This window comes from Cucurbita moschata, unplaced genomic scaffold (genome assembly GCF_002738365.1).
Source record: "Cucurbita moschata cultivar Rifu unplaced genomic scaffold, Cmos_1.0 Cmo_Scf00037, whole genome shotgun sequence".
In the NCBI taxonomy this organism is placed as follows: Eukaryota; Viridiplantae; Streptophyta; class Magnoliopsida; order Cucurbitales; family Cucurbitaceae; genus Cucurbita; species Cucurbita moschata.
This window is the reverse complement of record NW_019268553.1, coordinates 621,853-640,105: the sequence shown is the minus strand read 5'-3', so window position 1 is coordinate 640,105 and position 18,253 is coordinate 621,853. Positions and strand designations below refer to the sequence as shown.

General features: G+C 36.9%; 3 protein-coding genes and 1 pseudogene across 6 annotated transcripts; 2 read left to right on the top strand and 2 right to left on the bottom strand.

The window, feature by feature from the left end:
* LOC111431811 overlaps positions 1-640 on the bottom strand; it is a 6,706-nt pseudogene extending 6,066 nt beyond the window's left edge.
* Positions 641-883: 243 nt separating this feature from the next.
* Positions 884-6,373, top strand: LOC111431931 (U-box domain-containing protein 33-like). The gene is made up of 9 exons (XM_023068657.1): positions 884-1,979; positions 2,099-2,220; positions 2,350-2,471; positions 2,933-3,037; positions 3,295-3,703; positions 3,916-4,056; positions 4,467-4,991; positions 5,090-5,857; positions 5,980-6,373. Exons 1-9 carry the CDS (start codon positions 1,718-1,720, stop codon positions 6,160-6,162), a joined length of 2,637 nt encoding a protein of 878 aa, XP_022924425.1. The 5' UTR covers positions 884-1,717; the 3' UTR covers positions 6,163-6,373.
* A 1,333-nt stretch (positions 6,374-7,706) lies between these two features.
* LOC111431958 (ascorbate transporter, chloroplastic) lies at positions 7,707-13,788 on the top strand. The gene is made up of 11 exons (XM_023068701.1): positions 7,707-8,022; positions 8,411-8,931; positions 9,748-9,855; positions 9,969-10,124; positions 10,345-10,560; positions 10,959-11,168; positions 11,457-11,594; positions 12,223-12,324; positions 12,640-12,705; positions 12,790-12,874; positions 13,335-13,788. The coding sequence occupies exons 1-11, from the start codon at positions 7,968-7,970 to the stop codon at positions 13,430-13,432; spliced, it is 1,755 nt and encodes a 584-aa protein (XP_022924469.1). The 5' UTR covers positions 7,707-7,967; the 3' UTR covers positions 13,433-13,788.
* A 481-nt stretch (positions 13,789-14,269) lies between these two features.
* LOC111431960 (ATG8-interacting protein 1-like) lies at positions 14,270-17,213 on the bottom strand. 4 transcript variants are annotated; one of them, XM_023068702.1, is made up of 3 exons: positions 16,946-17,213; positions 15,672-16,521; positions 14,270-14,665 (listed from the first exon to the last, which is right to left on the bottom strand). In XM_023068702.1, exons 2-3 carry the CDS (start codon positions 16,482-16,484, stop codon positions 14,564-14,566), a joined length of 915 nt encoding a protein of 304 aa, XP_022924470.1. In that variant the 5' UTR covers positions 16,485-16,521; positions 16,946-17,213; the 3' UTR covers positions 14,270-14,563. The 4 variants fall into 4 exon arrangements, with proteins under 4 accessions (XP_022924470.1, XP_022924473.1, XP_022924472.1 ...); XM_023068705.1 differs by having other exon boundaries at positions 14,270-14,662; positions 17,026-17,199; XM_023068704.1 differs by having other exon boundaries at positions 17,026-17,192.
* Between the last annotated feature and the right edge of the window lie 1,040 nt (positions 17,214-18,253).

Genomic DNA, 18,253 nt, shown 5'->3' with positions numbered 1-18,253 from the left:
TTTTTTTTTTTTTTTTTTTTGTCCAAACTTTTAGTAACTGAATATCGTATCGATATAAAATAAAGTCAGTTCAATCAAAGAATGAACCTAACTAAGCTGTGTAAGTGAAAAATTCGAAGTCAGTAGAAAAACTATTAATGATGTCAATCTCTTAAAAGTTCGGATACAATGAATTCCTTCTGAAACGTCAAGAACGCAGCTAGGATCAAAATGAAATCCATATCCTTCAGAACTCGGAACACAATAAACAGCTAGAATCGCATGGAATACTTCTTCCGAAGAAAAAAAGTCAAGCTACTGAATATGAACAACATTGCAACCTAAACTTCTCGCGCATTGTTATCCCTGAGTTCTTGCAATTAAAACAAATTATACCGCCAAAATTAAACAAGATGAGATGCATGCCTGGATTGAGGAGGAAGAACGGAGATAAAACTGAGATCGCAGGCCTTGTTTATCTTCAGCCGCATTTGATTGAACTACTCTCAGCGGGAAGACTGAGAAGCCAAAAACTCTTCAACTGTTCGATCAAAACTGCAGGCGTGATCGAGCTACAGAAGAACGATTGTAAACCGCAACCAACAATCGCTTTGCCTGCAGTATAGAAATGAGGAGGATCTCCAAGCTTGAAAGTTGTTGATCACTCCAAATGACAAATATGACACAGAAGAGAAACACAATGGCGGGAAACGCCGCGCGCGATTCCGAACGGCCCAGCCCAAATTCCGAACGGCCCACTTAATATTTAACTAAGTGGGCTGGTTAATTTATTTATTTATTATTTTTTTTGTTAATTATGGCTTAAACATATTTACATTGGTTAACCAAATTAATTAAAATATTATAATCTTAACCAATATATAAGCAATTACACGGATTCTTTTTCTATCCCCTATCTGTCCGCATCCGGAATGTGGCAAGTTCTTCCAAATTCACAAAGAATGATGTTGGAAAACGTGAGATTGCTTCCAAATCTTCCAAAATCAGTCTTGTTTGAACTTCAGCTCGATCAAATTTGGAGGTTCTCGTTTCTTCTTCCACGAATCGGCGAATCGTGACAAGCGGCGAAGCAGAAAGCTCGAGAGAGGAGCGCGGTAAGAGAATGGATGGAGTAGACGACGCGATCAGTTGATTTGATATTGTATATTTGCTTTCGATTTCTTTTGCTTTGCATAGTAAATTCGAGAGCACCGGTCTCTTTGTGGATTCATTGGCGCCAAAGACAAACGAATCTTCTTACCGAAGTAAACGGTATTAGAACTGACAGTTCAATTCTGAAAAGGATTTTTTCCTCTTTTTCATGCCCATTATGCTTCCAATTTCTCTTCGCGGTCCGACTTTTGAGTAGCTTTTTTCGTTAATTTGTTGACTTTCGTGTCTCGCTGAGCTTGTTTTCTGCTGTTAACTCGTTTTGTTGTACTGAGTCACTGGATTTGTGATGGTTGAGTTCATATTGTTCCCGAGCATCATGAAATCGGTGAGAGAGAGAGATGGAGAGAGCCAGGGACGGAGAGAGGGAGGGTGCTGAAAAAAGAAACAAGTTCATACTGTTGATAGAAAAGCAAAAGTAACTTCATCTGATTGGGATTCATAGAATTAGTTCACTGTACCATATGGAAATTTACTAGTTGATCTGACATGGTTTTAGAGAGAACGTTGGAGAAATATTTTCTTGGGTATGGAGTTTTGATTGGATAGTTTCCTTGAGTGTCTTGTCATGGCGGTTGTGAGTTCTAAGCAAGAAGCTACACCACGAGCTGGTCCAACTAACTATACTGAAGCTTCGCCAATTATGATCAGTTCAAGTAGAGAGATTGTAGAAGAGCCAGTGGGAGCTATTAGTGATGATATTATTTATGTTGCTGTTGGGAAAGATGTGAAAGAGTGCTTATCAGTTTTGAGGTATGCACTAAATTCCTCTCGTGGGAAGAAAATTTGCCTCCTCCACGTTCATGTCCCTGCACAGATGACTCCATTAAGTAAGTCTACGTTTACACGGAGTACGATCTGAATACGACGTGGATTATGTGAAGAAACTTGTACTTATATGTTTGCATCAAATTTTGATTGTGTGATTATACTTGTTTTCCTTGGCCAGTGGGAACCAAATTTCCAGAAAACTCATTGCAGAAAGAGGAAGTGAGAGCATATCACAAGTTTGAGAAGCAAAATTTGCTGAGGGTCATGAATGAGTATATTCTGTACTGTCTTCAAGAAGGGGTATGTATCTTTCAGTCTATTTCCCCTGTTTCATCACAGGCTTGTGGTGTGGTGCTGGCTTTGTCATCAATTTGTTCTTAATTTTATACCTCCTCACTATTTTCCTAATATGAACCTTGAATTAAACAGGTTCGTGCCGAGAAATTATGTGGTGAAGCTAAGAGTGTTGAGGTGGGGATAGTTGATATGATTTCCCTGCATAGGATTAAAAAGCTTGTTATGGGAGCAGCTGTAGACAAGTGTTATTCAAGGTGCAAGCCAATTTATAGCCATTTTTGGATTGATATACATTCATCTAGATCTCTAACTGTGACATTTTTTTTTTTTTTTTTTGGAGATTTTTAACTGTAATATGAGGATCATATTAGTTCCCTAGATTTGCCTCATGTTACATGCGTTTCCACTGTTCTTGTTCATTTTACCCACATTGCTAGGTTCAGACAAAATAGTGGTTAAATATGTTTTATGCAAAGAAGGGCAAGTAAATGCTGATAGACCTTGAGGAGAGTCTTTCATTCCACGTTTATAGGAAGTATATATAGAAATTATAACGAGTGTTTTATTCCATGTATTGAGGCTTGTATGTACTAGCACTGTGATCATCGTTCAGGTTGGCAGGCAATTGCTTTGATTGATTAATAGAGATGAGAGCTTATTAACATACTGACAAATATTTAAACTAGAACTGCTGACATAATGACAAATATTGTAGGAGAATGGTGGATCTGAAGTCTGAGAAAGCCATTTACGTGCGTTCGCAGGCACCTGCCTTCTGTCACATTGAGTTTATTTGCAAGGGGAACCTCATCTGCACCAGGTTAATTGCTGCTTGCTGCTTTGCAGATTTATTTAGATATTTGGACACGTTTCTATGCATGTGTCTACCCATAAGGCGATAACTACATTGATCATCTTAATTCCGAAAGAAAAAGATTCAATTTCTCTTTCACTGCTTTATAGTCAATGTTTCTCTCAAAAGATTTTGCATGAAATGGCTTTGGAGCTCCACGCAGTCTATCTTGATATTTGTTAAAATCTCAGAATTGATAATCTGATTAATAATGCAATTACTAGGGATGGTAGATCAGATGGAGCTCAAGTAGAAACTGTCTTCTTATCACCGCAAACAAGTCCAGACTCTGAATCCTCAGAAATTTCCCCCTGGAGATCTCTGTCACTACCACCGGGACAGTTTAATAGCTGGGAAGTTGGATGTCCATCTTCGGATTTACGTCCTAGAGGGAGATCATTGCTTATTGATCATTTTAGAGGGAGCACACTAAATCCGTCTTCTCCTGATAATATGAATGGGGTTCATACTACCAGAAACTTGGATGTTAACGGGGCTTCGGATGGATGGGGTTTAGTAACACGGAGAAGTCCTTCTGAAAGGTCAGACAATTCCATACACTCTCCTCATGATGTGATTAATATGGCTCCTTCTCCACCTTCCAGGGTTGAGTTATCTGCAAATTGGCTGGAGGTAACTATATTTCTTGCAAGTATACATGCAATTTAATTCTTGTCAACGCAATGTGCTGGGAAGTATTACTAGTCATCATATATCTTCATGATGCAAAGCAATATGAGTTTGACTTCTTTATTTGGTGATGCATTGTTCTTTTTTTTCTCTTCTACAATCCACCCTCTTTAACCCCAAGTAAAAACAGCCAACAAAATTCTCTCCAATTTTAGCAGGATGCAAAGACCAGTGATTATCTTTACAATCAATGTGAACGGGTGATGATAGAGGCTGCAAATGCAAGGCCTGATTCATTTTTCGAAGCAATTGCACGTGGAAAATCTGAGAAAGAAACCCTTAATGCTCTACGCAGGGTGAGATTGATATATTGAATAAAAGCATTTATCTTTATTAAGTTCTTCACATGTCTTTGATGCTAAAAAGACTGGAAATGCTTTTGCTTTTGAAATATTAGACCCATTTCTGCCGAGTGTTCTTCATAATCTTATCAAATACATGTGAGATGTGGGCTTGGGATGGGATGCTTGGTGTTCGTCCCCAAAGCTTTTATTATGTAAAATTATTGCTGTATCCCAAAGATTAGTGAGGTGGGCCATGAGGATAATACAAGGAATGAGGCCTACCAATATCCTGCTTACTAATTTTTTGTTCTTAAATAGTTGGTAGATGCTGTTATCCGTTGAGTCATTTGTAATGTGTTACACCAATCTACTTAATCAGTATAATCCCAACACATTTTGCTCTTGCATTGACGAATATACAGGTTAAAGCTGCAGAAGTGTTATATTCTGAAGAACGGAAGCAAAGGAAGGAAGTTGAACAAGAACTAGTCAAGGAAAACGCAAAACTTGAAAGTATAAAGACAAAACTAAATGAAGAGATGGAAGAGCTCCGGATGGCCCAAGATCAGAAGGCAAGTTTGGAGAGAGAACTTTTAGAATCTGATCTAACTGCGAAGGAGTTAGAGGAAAGGATTCTTTCTGCTGTTGAATTGTTACAGAGTTACAAAAGAGAGCGAGAGGAATTGGAGATTCAACGCGACAATGCACTTAGAGAAGCAGACGAGCTTAGAAGAAGAAATCAATCCACACGCCGGTCCCTTCCACAGTTCTTTACCGAGTTCCCTTTTTCGGAGATTGAGGAAGCAACTCAAAACTTTGATCCCTCCCTGAAGATTGGAGAAGAAGGATATGGGAGTATATACCGAGGTGTTTTACGTCATATGATGGTGGCTATAAAAATCCTACATTCTGATAGCTCTCAAGGACCCTCTGAATTTCAACAAGAGGTGAACCTTCTCTCTTCTTTTTTGTTTAAATGTCATTATCTATATAGGAAAAGTTATTTGATTTCGGGGCGATTTCTCTGTTTTATCCGGTTTATCAGGTTGATGTATCGAGTAAGATGAGACATCCTAATCTTGTCACGCTCATTGGAGCCTGTCCTGAAGCTTTGGTTCTCGTCTATGAATACCTTAGTAATGGAAGCCTCGAAGATAGGCTCAGCTGCAAGGATAACACTCCCCCTTTATCTTGGCAAACACGAATACGCATCGCCACTGAGTTATGCTCTGCCGTTATGTTTCTTCACTCAAGTAAGCCCCACAGCATCATTCATGGTGACTTGAAACCTGCAAATGTATTACTCGATGAAAACTATGTATGCAAGCTTGGCGAGTTTGGAACTTGTCGCTTATTGTCACATGATGAAATGCTAAACAACAACGAAACACTTGTTTGGAGAACCGACGACCCCAAGGGGACGGATGCTTACACGGATCCTGAGTTCCTTTCATCTGGTGAGCTAACAACAGAGTCGGATGTCTATTCATTTGGGATAATACTCTTGCGGTTGTTGACCGGTAGATCTGCAATGGGGATATCAAAGGAAGTGCAAAATGCAATTGAAAATGGAAAGCTAAAATCCATTTTGGATCCTTTAGCAGGAGATTGGCCATTCGTGCAGGCCGAACAGCTTGCTCGATTGGCATTGAGGTGTTGTGACGTGAACCGAAAGAGCCGCCCCGATCTCGTTACCGATGTCTGGAGAGTGCTTGGACCAATGAGAGCTTCATGTGGGGGGCTATTGTCTGTCAAGCTCGGTTCTGCAGAACACTTGCAACCTCCCCCTTATTTCATCTGTCCCATCTTTCAGGTAAACCATTCTCTGCCCCCTTGCACGTTTAACTTTCGATCTTCGACTCCTTTTTTCGGCAATTCGGCTCGAAGCCTCTAATCTCAAGGCTTGGCTTGTTTTTCCCATATGCAAATCCACAGGAAGTCATGCAGGATCCACATGTGGCTGCAGATGGCTTTACATATGAAGCGGAGGCCATGAGAGGATGGCTAGACAGTGGACACGATACTTCGCCAATGACAAACTGTAGGCTCGAGCATCGCAACCTTGTCCCAAACCGCGCTCTTCGTTCTGCTATCCAGGAATGGCTCCAACAAAACTAAAACGTTCCCATTTTTCGGTCACCATAATATGACTGAATGAACAAAAGAAGGTGATGCAACTATTTTTCTTTCATATTGGTCGCCCTCTTTTGTTTTCCTTCATATTTTAGTATGTTTTCTATAAGCTTGTACAGTTTAGGGTATTCGTGTTAAATAAAACATGAAGCTGCATGCCATTTGTTTATAACAACGCATGGATTTTTGCCTTTCTTATGCTTCCTTTGCTATAGACTTTTATCTTATTTTTTGGTACGAGTAAATTTCAATAATCGTTGAACTATGCTCGTTTCTGTATTGGTTAGAACGATCAAATGATGTTTGTAATTTTAAATATTATGTTTTTGTTCATTTTTTTCTGTTTTTCGTTTATAATTTAGTTCGTGTAGTTTTGTGTAGTTTTGAAAAGACGATTTGATTTCTCTATCTCATTTTTCATTTTCTACTTTCTATCAATTTTTTTTTAAATGATGTAAAATTTTTGTAGTAAATAAATTTTTATTATGCATATAAATTTATAAATATGAATTAAAATTATCGCTTTTCCAATAAAAGTTAGAAAGTAAGAACTATATAGTATATGTTTTTCTTTGGCTATTTTATTTTGTTCAGATATTTTTAGTAGTAATCTATACTTTAATAATATAAGATCACGTAAAAATATTCTTGACACACGTTTGAATTGAAATTGAGATACTAAAGAGGTTGACAGTAAGTTCTTTCAAAATTGACTATTTGTCCCTCTGTGAGAGGTGTTCCAGAAATGTATGCAACCGAGTAAATAGCTCGACAAACGAATGGATCGGATCGAATTGGAAAATAGAAAGTTTTGTACAAGTTATATCTTTCATTACCACTTTGTGGAAATCGTTAGGTACGAATATGTTAGATACCTATGATTCGATTGATGAGCACGTTTTTCTTACCGCCGCACAAAGAAAATATTTTGTTGCGAATGAACAAGATATTGAGGAATTATCCATACGTAAAATCGTGGGTCTTCTTCTAACTCCTGTGGGTTAACTTTGATGAAATAAATTTATAATTTTTTAAGATTATTTTTTGAGTTAAGATAAATACAAGTAATAAATAAAAATTAAAATTCTCTAATTTTACCATATTTGCTGTCAACTAAAAAATATAATAACCAAAGTTATTTAATTACTTACCAATTTTGAGTATTTGAATCTAGACAGATTGGGTCGGTCCTTAAATAACCTTGGAAACGGCGACGTACGACTCTCCTTTCCCTTATACGAGCCTACCATCATCGAAGCCTTTTACATAAAATTATAGAAAAAATGAAAAATATAAGACTCGTGAACCGTTGAATTTAAAATTTTAAAAACATTAAAGTATTAAAAAAAAAAAAAAATGGTGGCAATTGACAAATAAGTCCGGGTAGAGGCCAACTCATTCAAAGAGTCAAATAGAAGGGCTTTTTCGTCTTTTCAATCCGTCCACTACACCAGAAGAGTGGTCTGCCACGTGTCCATCTTCTATCCCTTACTTTTGTCACTTCACAACAAATTTCTTCCCGCTAGTTGAGAGAGAGCAAGAGTTAAGAGGAGAGAGAAATCGAAAGGAGTAGGGAATATTACGAATCTCTAAATCCGAAACCACTACTTATCTTCCACGGTTCGAAGAACTTCAGAAGCTTGCAGGCTACAGGCTGAGGGGCGGATATTACGATAATCTTTCACCATATCTCAACCATGCGCTCTGTTCTTCATCAACAGCAGTGGTTTTCTTCAATTTGAGTTCATTAGTGAAGCTTTTTTTTTTCTCCCTCTTTTTTGCCGCTGGAAATGGCTATCGGAAGTTTGGTTTCTAATCGGAATTTCGGTTCCTTCGTCGGCTCAGGTATTTTTCTGTTATTCTCGTCTTATTTTGAATGCTTCATATTCGAAATTGAATTTCTAGTGTTGGTGTTATTCTCATTCCTGCTTGAAGCGTCTTGTGTATACTTGGTAATGAATGTTTGTTTGCTGTTGTACCTGCATTGAGTTCATTAATGTTCTTCTGCATTTCGTTTACTCGAGGTTTAATCACGAGTGAGTGACGACCGGAAGCGATTAGTGGAATGGAACTAGGCTTAATTTCACGCTAAATTTGTTTTAGCTGAGGATATTTACTGTGACAATTGCCAGTCCTGTTCGTTATTTGGTTCTTTCTCTCTTTAAAATTTTTATTTGAATTCAATGGCCGCTGTTGAGAAAACACATTTGGTTGTCCACCCTTGTATTTGCAGGAAAAGTGTGCAAGACAGAGAAATCATCTTCTCACCATGCGGTAGAACGTTCAGTTATTATTGCGGCTCAATATGGACAGCCAAATTTGTCTTTTAGAAAGTCTCTTGGTCTGAGACTAAATAGTTATTCGCCTAAGACCTCATGTTCCACATTTCTTCATGCTATAACCCGAGACGGGAAACTTTTAAAGCCACTGGGAGTTCGTACAGATGAAACTGCTAAATGCAGTTATTATCCTCACTTGACTAGTGCTTGCACTCTAACGAGTGGACCTAGTTGGCTGCAATGCCAAAAGTCTCGGCATGTTAAGGTTGACCGAACTTCTGCTAATTACAATTCAAATGACTTTGATATAACAAAAGGAGATGTGGATGCGTTGGCATTGGCAGAGGGGTCAGGTGATGCACTCTTTATTGAAGGCAATGAGCAGATGGTATTGCCTTGGTGGGAGAATTTTCCAAAACGCTGGGTGATTGTATTGCTTTGTTTTTCCGCCTTTCTTCTATGCAATATGGATCGTGTGAGTACTATGCCTTTCCCACACCTTGAATGAAAGTCATTTGTTTTTAGCTTGAAGAACATGGAACCATTGGACTATCTTTCAATTGCTTTGTCATTATTTACTCAAGAATTGGTGTTTTATGTCGAATCAGAGAATGTGTACAAGAATATCGTGTGTATTAAATCCATTTTAGAAAACGAGACGATGTAGATTTCTCTTAATGGTGGTGATCAATGGTCCACCAATGGTGTACCATTAATAACATTAAACGTCATCGATAACTTTAGTGTTTTAAGGCTTGCTTGATCAATATATACTTTCTGTTTAGATGGTGACTAATGATTGAATATTGTGAGTCAATAAGCTCAAATTGTTCAAAGTCCGAGCATTAAACATCACATTGGAATCATGGGATGTGGCAGTCATGCACTGAGAAGTTAGTAATCATGGAGCATTTTTAGGAGAAGAGTTGCTATGCTTTTGTTTCTTTAAATGACTATTAGTTGTGCGTTTTAATTTGTAGAAGTCAAAAGGTTTTAGTGATTTAAAGTATTTTAGTACAAAATGTGTTTTACTAGTGTTTCATTTTGCTTTGCTTATTTGTTTCGGTGTACTTTGATCAAGGGTCAAAACCAACAAATATAGCTGGCAATCAATCAAAACACATGCATACATCTTTTTGCTGAAATAATGGTATCTTTGTAAAGCAGCTATTTTATAATTTCTCTGTAACATGTCAATAACACGGTTCTACTACCAGCCCTCAATAGGCTGGCGTAAGTAATATCAATAGACTTATTTTGTTGAGCTAAATGTTTGAACAAATTTCTGCAGGTGAACATGAGTATTGCCATACTCCCAATGTCGAAAGAATATAATTGGAACAGTGCAACAGTTGGCTTGATCCAGTCATCTTTTTTCTGGGGTTATCTTCTAACGCAGGTTTGATTAGAGTTGATCAACCCAAAATTTCTCCTTTTTTGTTACTAAAGTGTTTTAGACTTGGAGATAGAGCAGGTATATCAAATATAACGTGTTTATATTTGATTGGTTAGATTGTTGGGGGGATATGGGCAGACAAAATTGGTGGGAAGCTTGTGTTGGGTTTTGGGGTAATATGGTGGTCAATTGCAACTATATTGACACCAATTGCTGCAAGAATTGGGCTTCCTTTCCTGCTTATGATGCGTGCTTTCATGGGAATTGGTGAGGTAGGCTTTTGTGCTCTACTTTTGTGCATGTGTTCAACTAATATATCATGATCATTATCAGTATAACCGAGCATCTTTATTCCTTGTTCAACTTTTTTAACCAAGCTAGTTTTGGCGTCAAGCTGAATCACATTATCTGAAAGAGTTAATCTGAACTAAGACTGTTTTTGAGTTCACAGCTGATAGAACTCATTATTCGTGTTATGTGCCTTCTTTGCAGGGTGTTGCTATGCCTGCAATGAACAATATTATATCAAAGTGGATTCCCGTATCAGAGAGAAGCAGATCACTTGCACTAGTGTACAGTGGGATGTATCTCGGTTCTGTAACGGGATTGGCCTTCTCACCAATGTTAATTAACAAATTTGGATGGCCGTCTGTGTTCTACTCATTTGGTTCTCTCGGAAGTATATGGTTTGCACTGTGGCTAAGAAAAGTAATTTTTGCTTCTTCTGCATTTATATTATAAATTTAACATTACGTGTTACAAGTGAATAGTTCTCCACTCCACTAGAGAAAATTGAATTTATGCAGCCATCATGAAGGAAGATCTAGGCAGTGAGAAAAGAGATATGCTGAGTTATCATTACATATATGGCCATTAATCCTTCCTGTTATATTGGGCATAATGAAAGGATGAAAGAAAATTAGGTTATAACAAAAAACAGAAACTTTGAGTTGCATTTGCTTTTTTCATTTCATTTTGTTGAATCAAACGTCTCCTTTTGCCTTTATCATTATCTTTTGTGGTCTTCTCAATGAAAATTTTCTATTTCCCATCTCAAAAAAGGAAGAAAAAAGCACTCCTACCTTCTCATACTGGTTTATTGTCAGGCATATAGCTCTCCAAAAGAAGATCCAGGTCTCAGTGCAAAGGAAAAAAGGATTATCTTTGATGGAAGCGTTTCGAAGGAGCCTGTGGAAGTTATTCCGTGGAAATTAATTTTATCAAAAGCACCTGTGTGGGCTCTTATCATATCCCATTTCTGCCATAATTGGGGAACCTTCATTCTGTTGACGTGGATGCCCACATACTATAATCAGGTAATTCAGGGTTCAGCATTTTATCTCTAGCTGATGATACACTTGCATCTAGACATAGCAGAAAATAACTGTAGGAGCGAATAATCAAATCGTAAAAGAGTTCCTTCATAGTTCTGGTGCATGAGTTATGTACCTCATGTGCCTATAATCAATTGGCTCTACTGAAGCCCGAACAAGGTCTCAATATAAAAATTTTTGATCCTGGATGACAAAAGCTGCATAGCTTAAGCACTTCCAGGCTTCAATTTATTGTACAATTGAAGGTTTGCCTCTTGGTTACTGTCTCAGGTTTTGAAGTTCAACCTCACCGAATCTGGACTCTTCTGTGTTCTGCCATGGTTGACCATGGCTGTTTTTGCAAATATAGGAGGATGGATGGCAGACACGCTAGTGAGCAGGGGCTTTTCCATCACTACTGTTCGAAAGGCAAGATTCTTTCCAGCTTAATTATGTTTCAAGTAGTTACATGACGGTAGGGATTGTGCTCTGGTTCTCAGTTTTATGAGTTATTTCTTCAGAAAGATTTACACATTTAGCTTGCTCGGTTATCTGCTAGACGTTAATTCGTTTGTACAATATGATGCAAAGTTTAACTCTGAATATCGATACCATAATTAACTTTTCAAATAAATGAATATAGTACAAGATGCACTTCAATTTGTCCACTGTTAACTTTTCAAATAGATGAATATAGTACAAGATGCACTTCAATTTGTCCACTGTCTACGCAGCTGCATTGTGAGATCACACATAAATAGGGGAACAAAACATTTTTTATAAGAGTGTGAAAACCTCTCCCTAAAAGACGCATTTTAAAACCGTGAGGCTGACAACATTTCGTAACAGGCCAAAACAAACAATATCTGTTAGCGTTGACCTTGGATTGATACATCCATGAACTATATTTTCTTCTTGGACAAATAAATTTGTCTTAGGTTGTATTTCTACTCCATAAAATGTAGGAATACTAAGCTTGTTCACTCAGGTTTATTAATGAACTTTCTACTCAGTTCTTGTGTTAAATAATTACGGAGGAGAATGTTTTTGGATGCAGATTATGCAATCTATTGGATTTCTGGGACCAGCGTTCTTCCTTAGTCAGCTGAGTCATGTTAGAACACCTGCTATGGCAGTATTATGCATGGCATGCAGTCAGGTATTCACATTTTCTTACATATTAAGTAATTGATTAGAAATAATAAAGAAAGAACAACCAGATAAACTGTCAGAATTAGCTGACCAAGAAGACAAACATGAAAGGGATAAATATTTAATATTTCTTATTTGTTTCATAAGATTTCACTTTTTAAAATCCACCATATTATTATACAACGAGCTTTACAACTCATCCAATTTGATGAAAAATAACAAGTATAATTAATTATTAATAATTATTTTAAGTAATTATTAAATATCAATATATTATTTAGACTGTAAATGATTGGTTTGATTCACTAACTTTTCTTTACAGGGATCTGATGCATTTTCACAATCGGGTCTCTACTCCAATCACCAAGACATTGGACCACGATATGCTGTGAGTTATCAAACTGCTGCTAATTCACTATTACCTAATCATGCCGTTCTTTTTTTCTTTAATAAAAATTGCTTTCATACGCAGGGAGTGTTGTTAGGATTATCAAACACGGCCGGCGTGTTAGCCGGTGTCGTCGGCACTGCTGCAACAGGATACATACTCCAGCGAGGTTTGTTGACTTTTATTCTTCATAGTATTTTCCTTTTCTTTTTTTATGCCTAAACTTTCAAGTTTGTTTCTGTCTCAATCATGGAAATGCCTAATAAGTCCTTGAATTTTCAATTTTATATTTAAAACTCTTAACATATTAATTTATTTAATGTATTAACCTATTAAATATAAAAATATAATTTTATGTCTAATAAGTCTTTTAAATTCTTAATGTTGTGTCTAATAAGTTTTACCGACCCATTACACTTTTTAAAGTTTACAGAACCAAATGAACACAAACTTGTAAGTTGAGGATGTAAATTTGTACTTATTTATTTTTTCCTTTTTTGCAAGGGTTTCCTAGATAAATAAAAGATTACAAATAAATGATTTAGTCTAGGTTGTATTTGTTCCATCTTTCAAGTTTATTTAAGGTAATTGAATTCGATTTTGAATCACGAGATTTTGGGTTGGCGCAGGTTCATGGGACGATGTATTCAAGGTGTCAGTTGCATTGTATATCATAGGCACATTAGTGTGGAATATCTTTGCAACGGGAGAGAAGGTTCTTGATTAAAAGGCCCCATTCTGCAGAAGGGATAAGAAGAAGAGGAAGAAGAAGAATGCTAAATTTAAAATGGAGGAAAAAACAGGCAAGTCTGAACACCCTACACAGCTTTTCAATTTTTCATTTTCCATAAAATTGCCGATGCCATAGCTACAGCTCTCCCAGCAACAGCTTTCTGGGTTGGCTCCAAAAAGGGTGAAAAAAAGAACAAAAAGAGTGATGGTTCAGAAAAAAAAAAAAAAAATCCGCATATAAATTACCCCCGCTTTTACTTTTAACTGTCCCCATATAATGGAGTTTATTCCCCTTGATAGTGTGCGGCATAAAACTACAAGAGCAGAAGAAAAATCTTTTTTTTTTTGTCATCTCTTGGTCTTGTTATTTCTAGCTTTTTACCTTACGATGGTTGTTAGTTACTGTAGCTGTCTCATTTTACTTACAGTGCTGGTACACCATCATTCAAGAACATTTTACCTTGGGGCAAAATTACCACCAAACTAACTTGTTTGTTAATTTATGATAAAGAAAAATGTTGATGCCAAAATTTAAAAGATAATAGTAAGATGGAACACGGAGGATGTGGGTCCTCTTTCTTTTAGATCTTGGATCACGATGTTTCATTCGTCTGTGCCTAAAAGATTACTAAACTTATAAGGGCATGATTGTACAACCTAGAACAGATTGGAGGACATGATTGTACAACCTAGAACAGATTGGAGGACATGATTGTACCCAAACCGGCCAAACCGGCCAAACCAGTTTGATTAGATCAGTTTATCTGGTTTCTTTCAATTCAGCTACCAATTACATGCAAAAAAAAAAAGTGAACAATATCCTGAGCAGTGAGCTTCAATCTGATATGAAGGGTCGTTCTTGACAGAGTCGAAATAAAATGAACCCCTAGGGCGAGGGATATAGGTATGAGCTTTGTAACTTACATTTCACCCAATAATGGATTAAGCTAATGTACAATGCAATATGGTACTATACCACCAAGATAGAAATATGATTTAAACAATCAAACTTCGAACATGTTCCCCAAAGCACTTGTGTAAATTTTGAAAGCGGTCGTACACACTTGGGCAATCGAACCTCTTCCTTTCATTCTGTTCTTCCTTTTCTACACTTGCCATCATCATCTTATAACTCACTGGGGCTAAACTTGATGGACGAACCACGGCGTTGGCCACCCACGATCACGTCTTTAAGTCGAGTTATTGGTCCTAGCACTCGGATTGTCTTCTGAAATTGTAACAGTATCATGGAAATTAAGGCAATAAGGCAACGTGGAAAAGGAAGGAAGCATACAACTCTTCTAAAATAGGCATGAGGGTGCATTTCTATAGCCATGATACAACCAACAGTTGCAATTGCAAGCAACCAAGTAGGTTTTAAACTACCATCTCAAAAGCTGAGTCAGACAATTCATTGCATTGCTACGAACACGGGAATGATGGAAGCAAGTTGTTAATAAATGAGTACTTGATGGCAAGGTTTGTGTGTAGTTGCCAAGTCCAAAAGCCAATAAGCAGACCAACCCAAAAATTTTAACGCCACTTGAAAAATGGTGACTTGCAACAGATAACTACCACTATGAACATATCAGTTTCAATTCGCTAACAGCCTAAACTAAGAACTAGAAACTTCAACATGAAAATCCCCATATATTTCCTCAATGGCTACAAAGATGAGGCTTTGAAGTTAGAACACATAGTGGGTAAGATAAAAATTTGGCCGTACAACCATATAATGAGTTCCCCTAATCAGAACTGGAATCAGCTTTTGGATCTGTTGGTACTCAACAAACCTGGTTTCATTGTTGGAAGGTCCCCGAATTTCTGGCTACAACAAGCTTATTCGCATTGTTTCTGCTCGTAAAATTTAAGCCTAGCGGTTCGACATCGAGTCAAAGCAACAGATGCATCTTTAAAGGAATAATAAGCTAGCAGGGTATGTAGGAAATCTCAGAATTTAATCTCCAATTTGGATGAAAGATGTAAACAAAGATAAGAGAGAGAACTATTTTCACTCAACATGCACATGATGCTATTTTAAGAACCTAGTTGTCAGCACCATGGCTCTTGTTGAGATTGAACTTGAATTTCCTATTCTTAGATCTATTCTATAGACTGAAATCTGGAACTCAAAATTCGAAGTACATAACAGAATAGATGCATACAGAATAATAACGAAGAAGCTGAACGATAAACAGAATGCCATCAAACGGAAATAACAATAATCAATATACCTGATCGTTCACACTAATGTGCCCTTTCAGTTGCAGAGTCCGCCAACTTTCCTGCTGCCAGCGCTGCCCAAGTATTACAAGTCCCATAACAGCTGCTGCAACGAAAATGGACCAAAATGCATTCGCTTCTTTTGCATGAGAGTATAAATTAACAGCTCTTCTCTTCCACCAAGCGCCACAAGGAAGATTGGACTTGTTGCTTTTACTATCAAGTGTATGAGTTTCCAAGCTTTCTGGATTCGAGACTTGATCGTTAGATTCCAATGGAGGGATTTCATCATTTGTCATTGAACTGAGATTGGTTTCACCATGAAAGGAACTATAGGTAGGAGCATCAAAGGGATCCTGCTCCTTGTCAACCAGATTCAAATCTGGTAGCGTTGTATTTTCACTAAATTCATCACCATGAAAAGACAGCTTGCCGCCTTTCTCCGTAGTTTTGTCAATCCCTGAAAACTCATCTGTCTCACCCAACCTTTCTATATTCAAGACATCTTCATTCTTTCTACTTGATTTTCCGCCATCTACAGCAGTAGAATCAGAGTCCACATTCTCCTTCCCTCCTTGATCATCGTGAATCTCACTCTTATCAGGTTCCAATGGCAAATTCTCGTGCTGATTCGGTGGAAATACGAAGTGCCTAGACATAAACAAAGCATGGGAAGTTTCTGCTTCGTACAAATTGCTTTTATTTTCATCAGTCGATTCGCTTTCCTTCACATTAGGAGCAGCTTCATATGCCGACGCAGTGAGTGAAACAACTTCCCATCCATTTCCACGAGAGTTATTCTCTTCTCCATCATTATCTGCCATTCTAAGGGAGTTCTCGTGTATTCCAACCTCACAGAATCTGGCAAAGGAAAACATATCTTACCAGCTCAATTAAAAAGAAGAGGGAAGAAAAAAACGCAACTCCAGACGCAATTTCAACGGTACGACAATTAGAGGTATTTAGAACTAAGGAATTAGTCGTAAATTTAGAAGACAACTCCCTCGTGCTGCGTCAATCCGACAAGTGATCGACACATCCCGCTTAACACTCTAATTTACAACGCGATTCCACAATTCAATCTAATCAAGAGAAATTAGGCCTACAAAGATATAAATTACCAATCTAGAACATACATACACACAATCATAAATCTAGGTCGTATATTCATCCATTCAAGTATGCAAGATCAAACAACAAACGGATCTAACACCCTACCAATAGGCAACAACTCCAATCAAAACCACTAGACCGAACATATTAAAAAATATATATTAAGAATTACCGACACGACTTCTCGACCGAACGAGAAAACAAAAAAGAATCAATCAAGAGTTGCAGAGAACAGTAGAAGAAGAGACGAACCGAGCGATAGAAGATGAAAGACAGCGGCGACCGGAGACTGCGTCGACGTAACGATAAGGATGAAACTTGGCTCGGGAAATGGAGAAGGGATTAGGACTGGGACATGAACATGTGGGGGTAAAGTAATAATCCCCGCCAAGCAATGATGGAAACCGGTGGTTACCGGTGACAATAGATTTACAAAACTGATAGCGTAACAGCTATAGCAGGTGAGTTTGATTCGAGGCACAATCCACGGAAGGGGTTTTTTTAAATATATATTTTATTTAGTTTCCTTTTAAGATTTTGTTCTTAATTATTTTTATAGTTTTATTCTATTTATTAAATTGGAATTTATTTACTAATATTTGCTTCTTTTTTTATATATATAAATAATATCCCTCTATTTTTTAATTTTGTAATTAATAATTCTTATAAATGAATTTTTAAGTAGTAAATATACGTATAATAGTGTTTTTATTTATTCAATAACACTCTATAAATATCGATATCGAACGGAATCATCCTATAAAAATATTTTTAAATAAAAAAAATTTAAAATATATTAATGGAACTTTTGAAAATTGAATTATACTTTTGAAACAACGAAATATTTTTTAATTTTTTAAATAAAATATTAACGAGAGCTTAAAAATTAATAGAAATAGAAATAATATTTTTTATAATTTAGAGTTAATAAAGAATTAAATAATAACCTCAAAATGGGCCATGGAAACAAGGGCCATTCCTGTAAATACGAGAGGTCTGGGGGGCAATTTGCAATAGAAAAGTAAAATGAATGGAACTGTGAAAACATGGCTTGGAGGGATTTCGAACCACGTTCTTCCGCATAAAGCCATAAACTCCGTTACCGTCGTTGAGATAGAGATAGAGAGAGAAAAAGAGAGATTGAAAAATCGGAAAGAAAAAAAAAAGAATTTTTAACGCTTTGGGGGAAAATTGCAAAATCACTGATTGCGTCAACTGAGCTTCACTGGTTGAGCCCTAAGTCTGATCCGGTTGGTCATTTTCCAAAATTCTCGCTGTAGAGAAACAGAGATTTTTTTTATTTTTTCTTTTCTTACCCGATTCTTCTTTGTGTTTGGAAGAAGGGTTTTGAACATGAGGATCGGAGGGTATATATAGGGTTTCCGTTGAATTTTCAAGGGATTTTGATTTATTGAACTTTCCTGTTTTATTTTCAGTTTTGTCTTTTTTTTTTCTTAAAAAAAAAAAAAAAAAAAAAAAA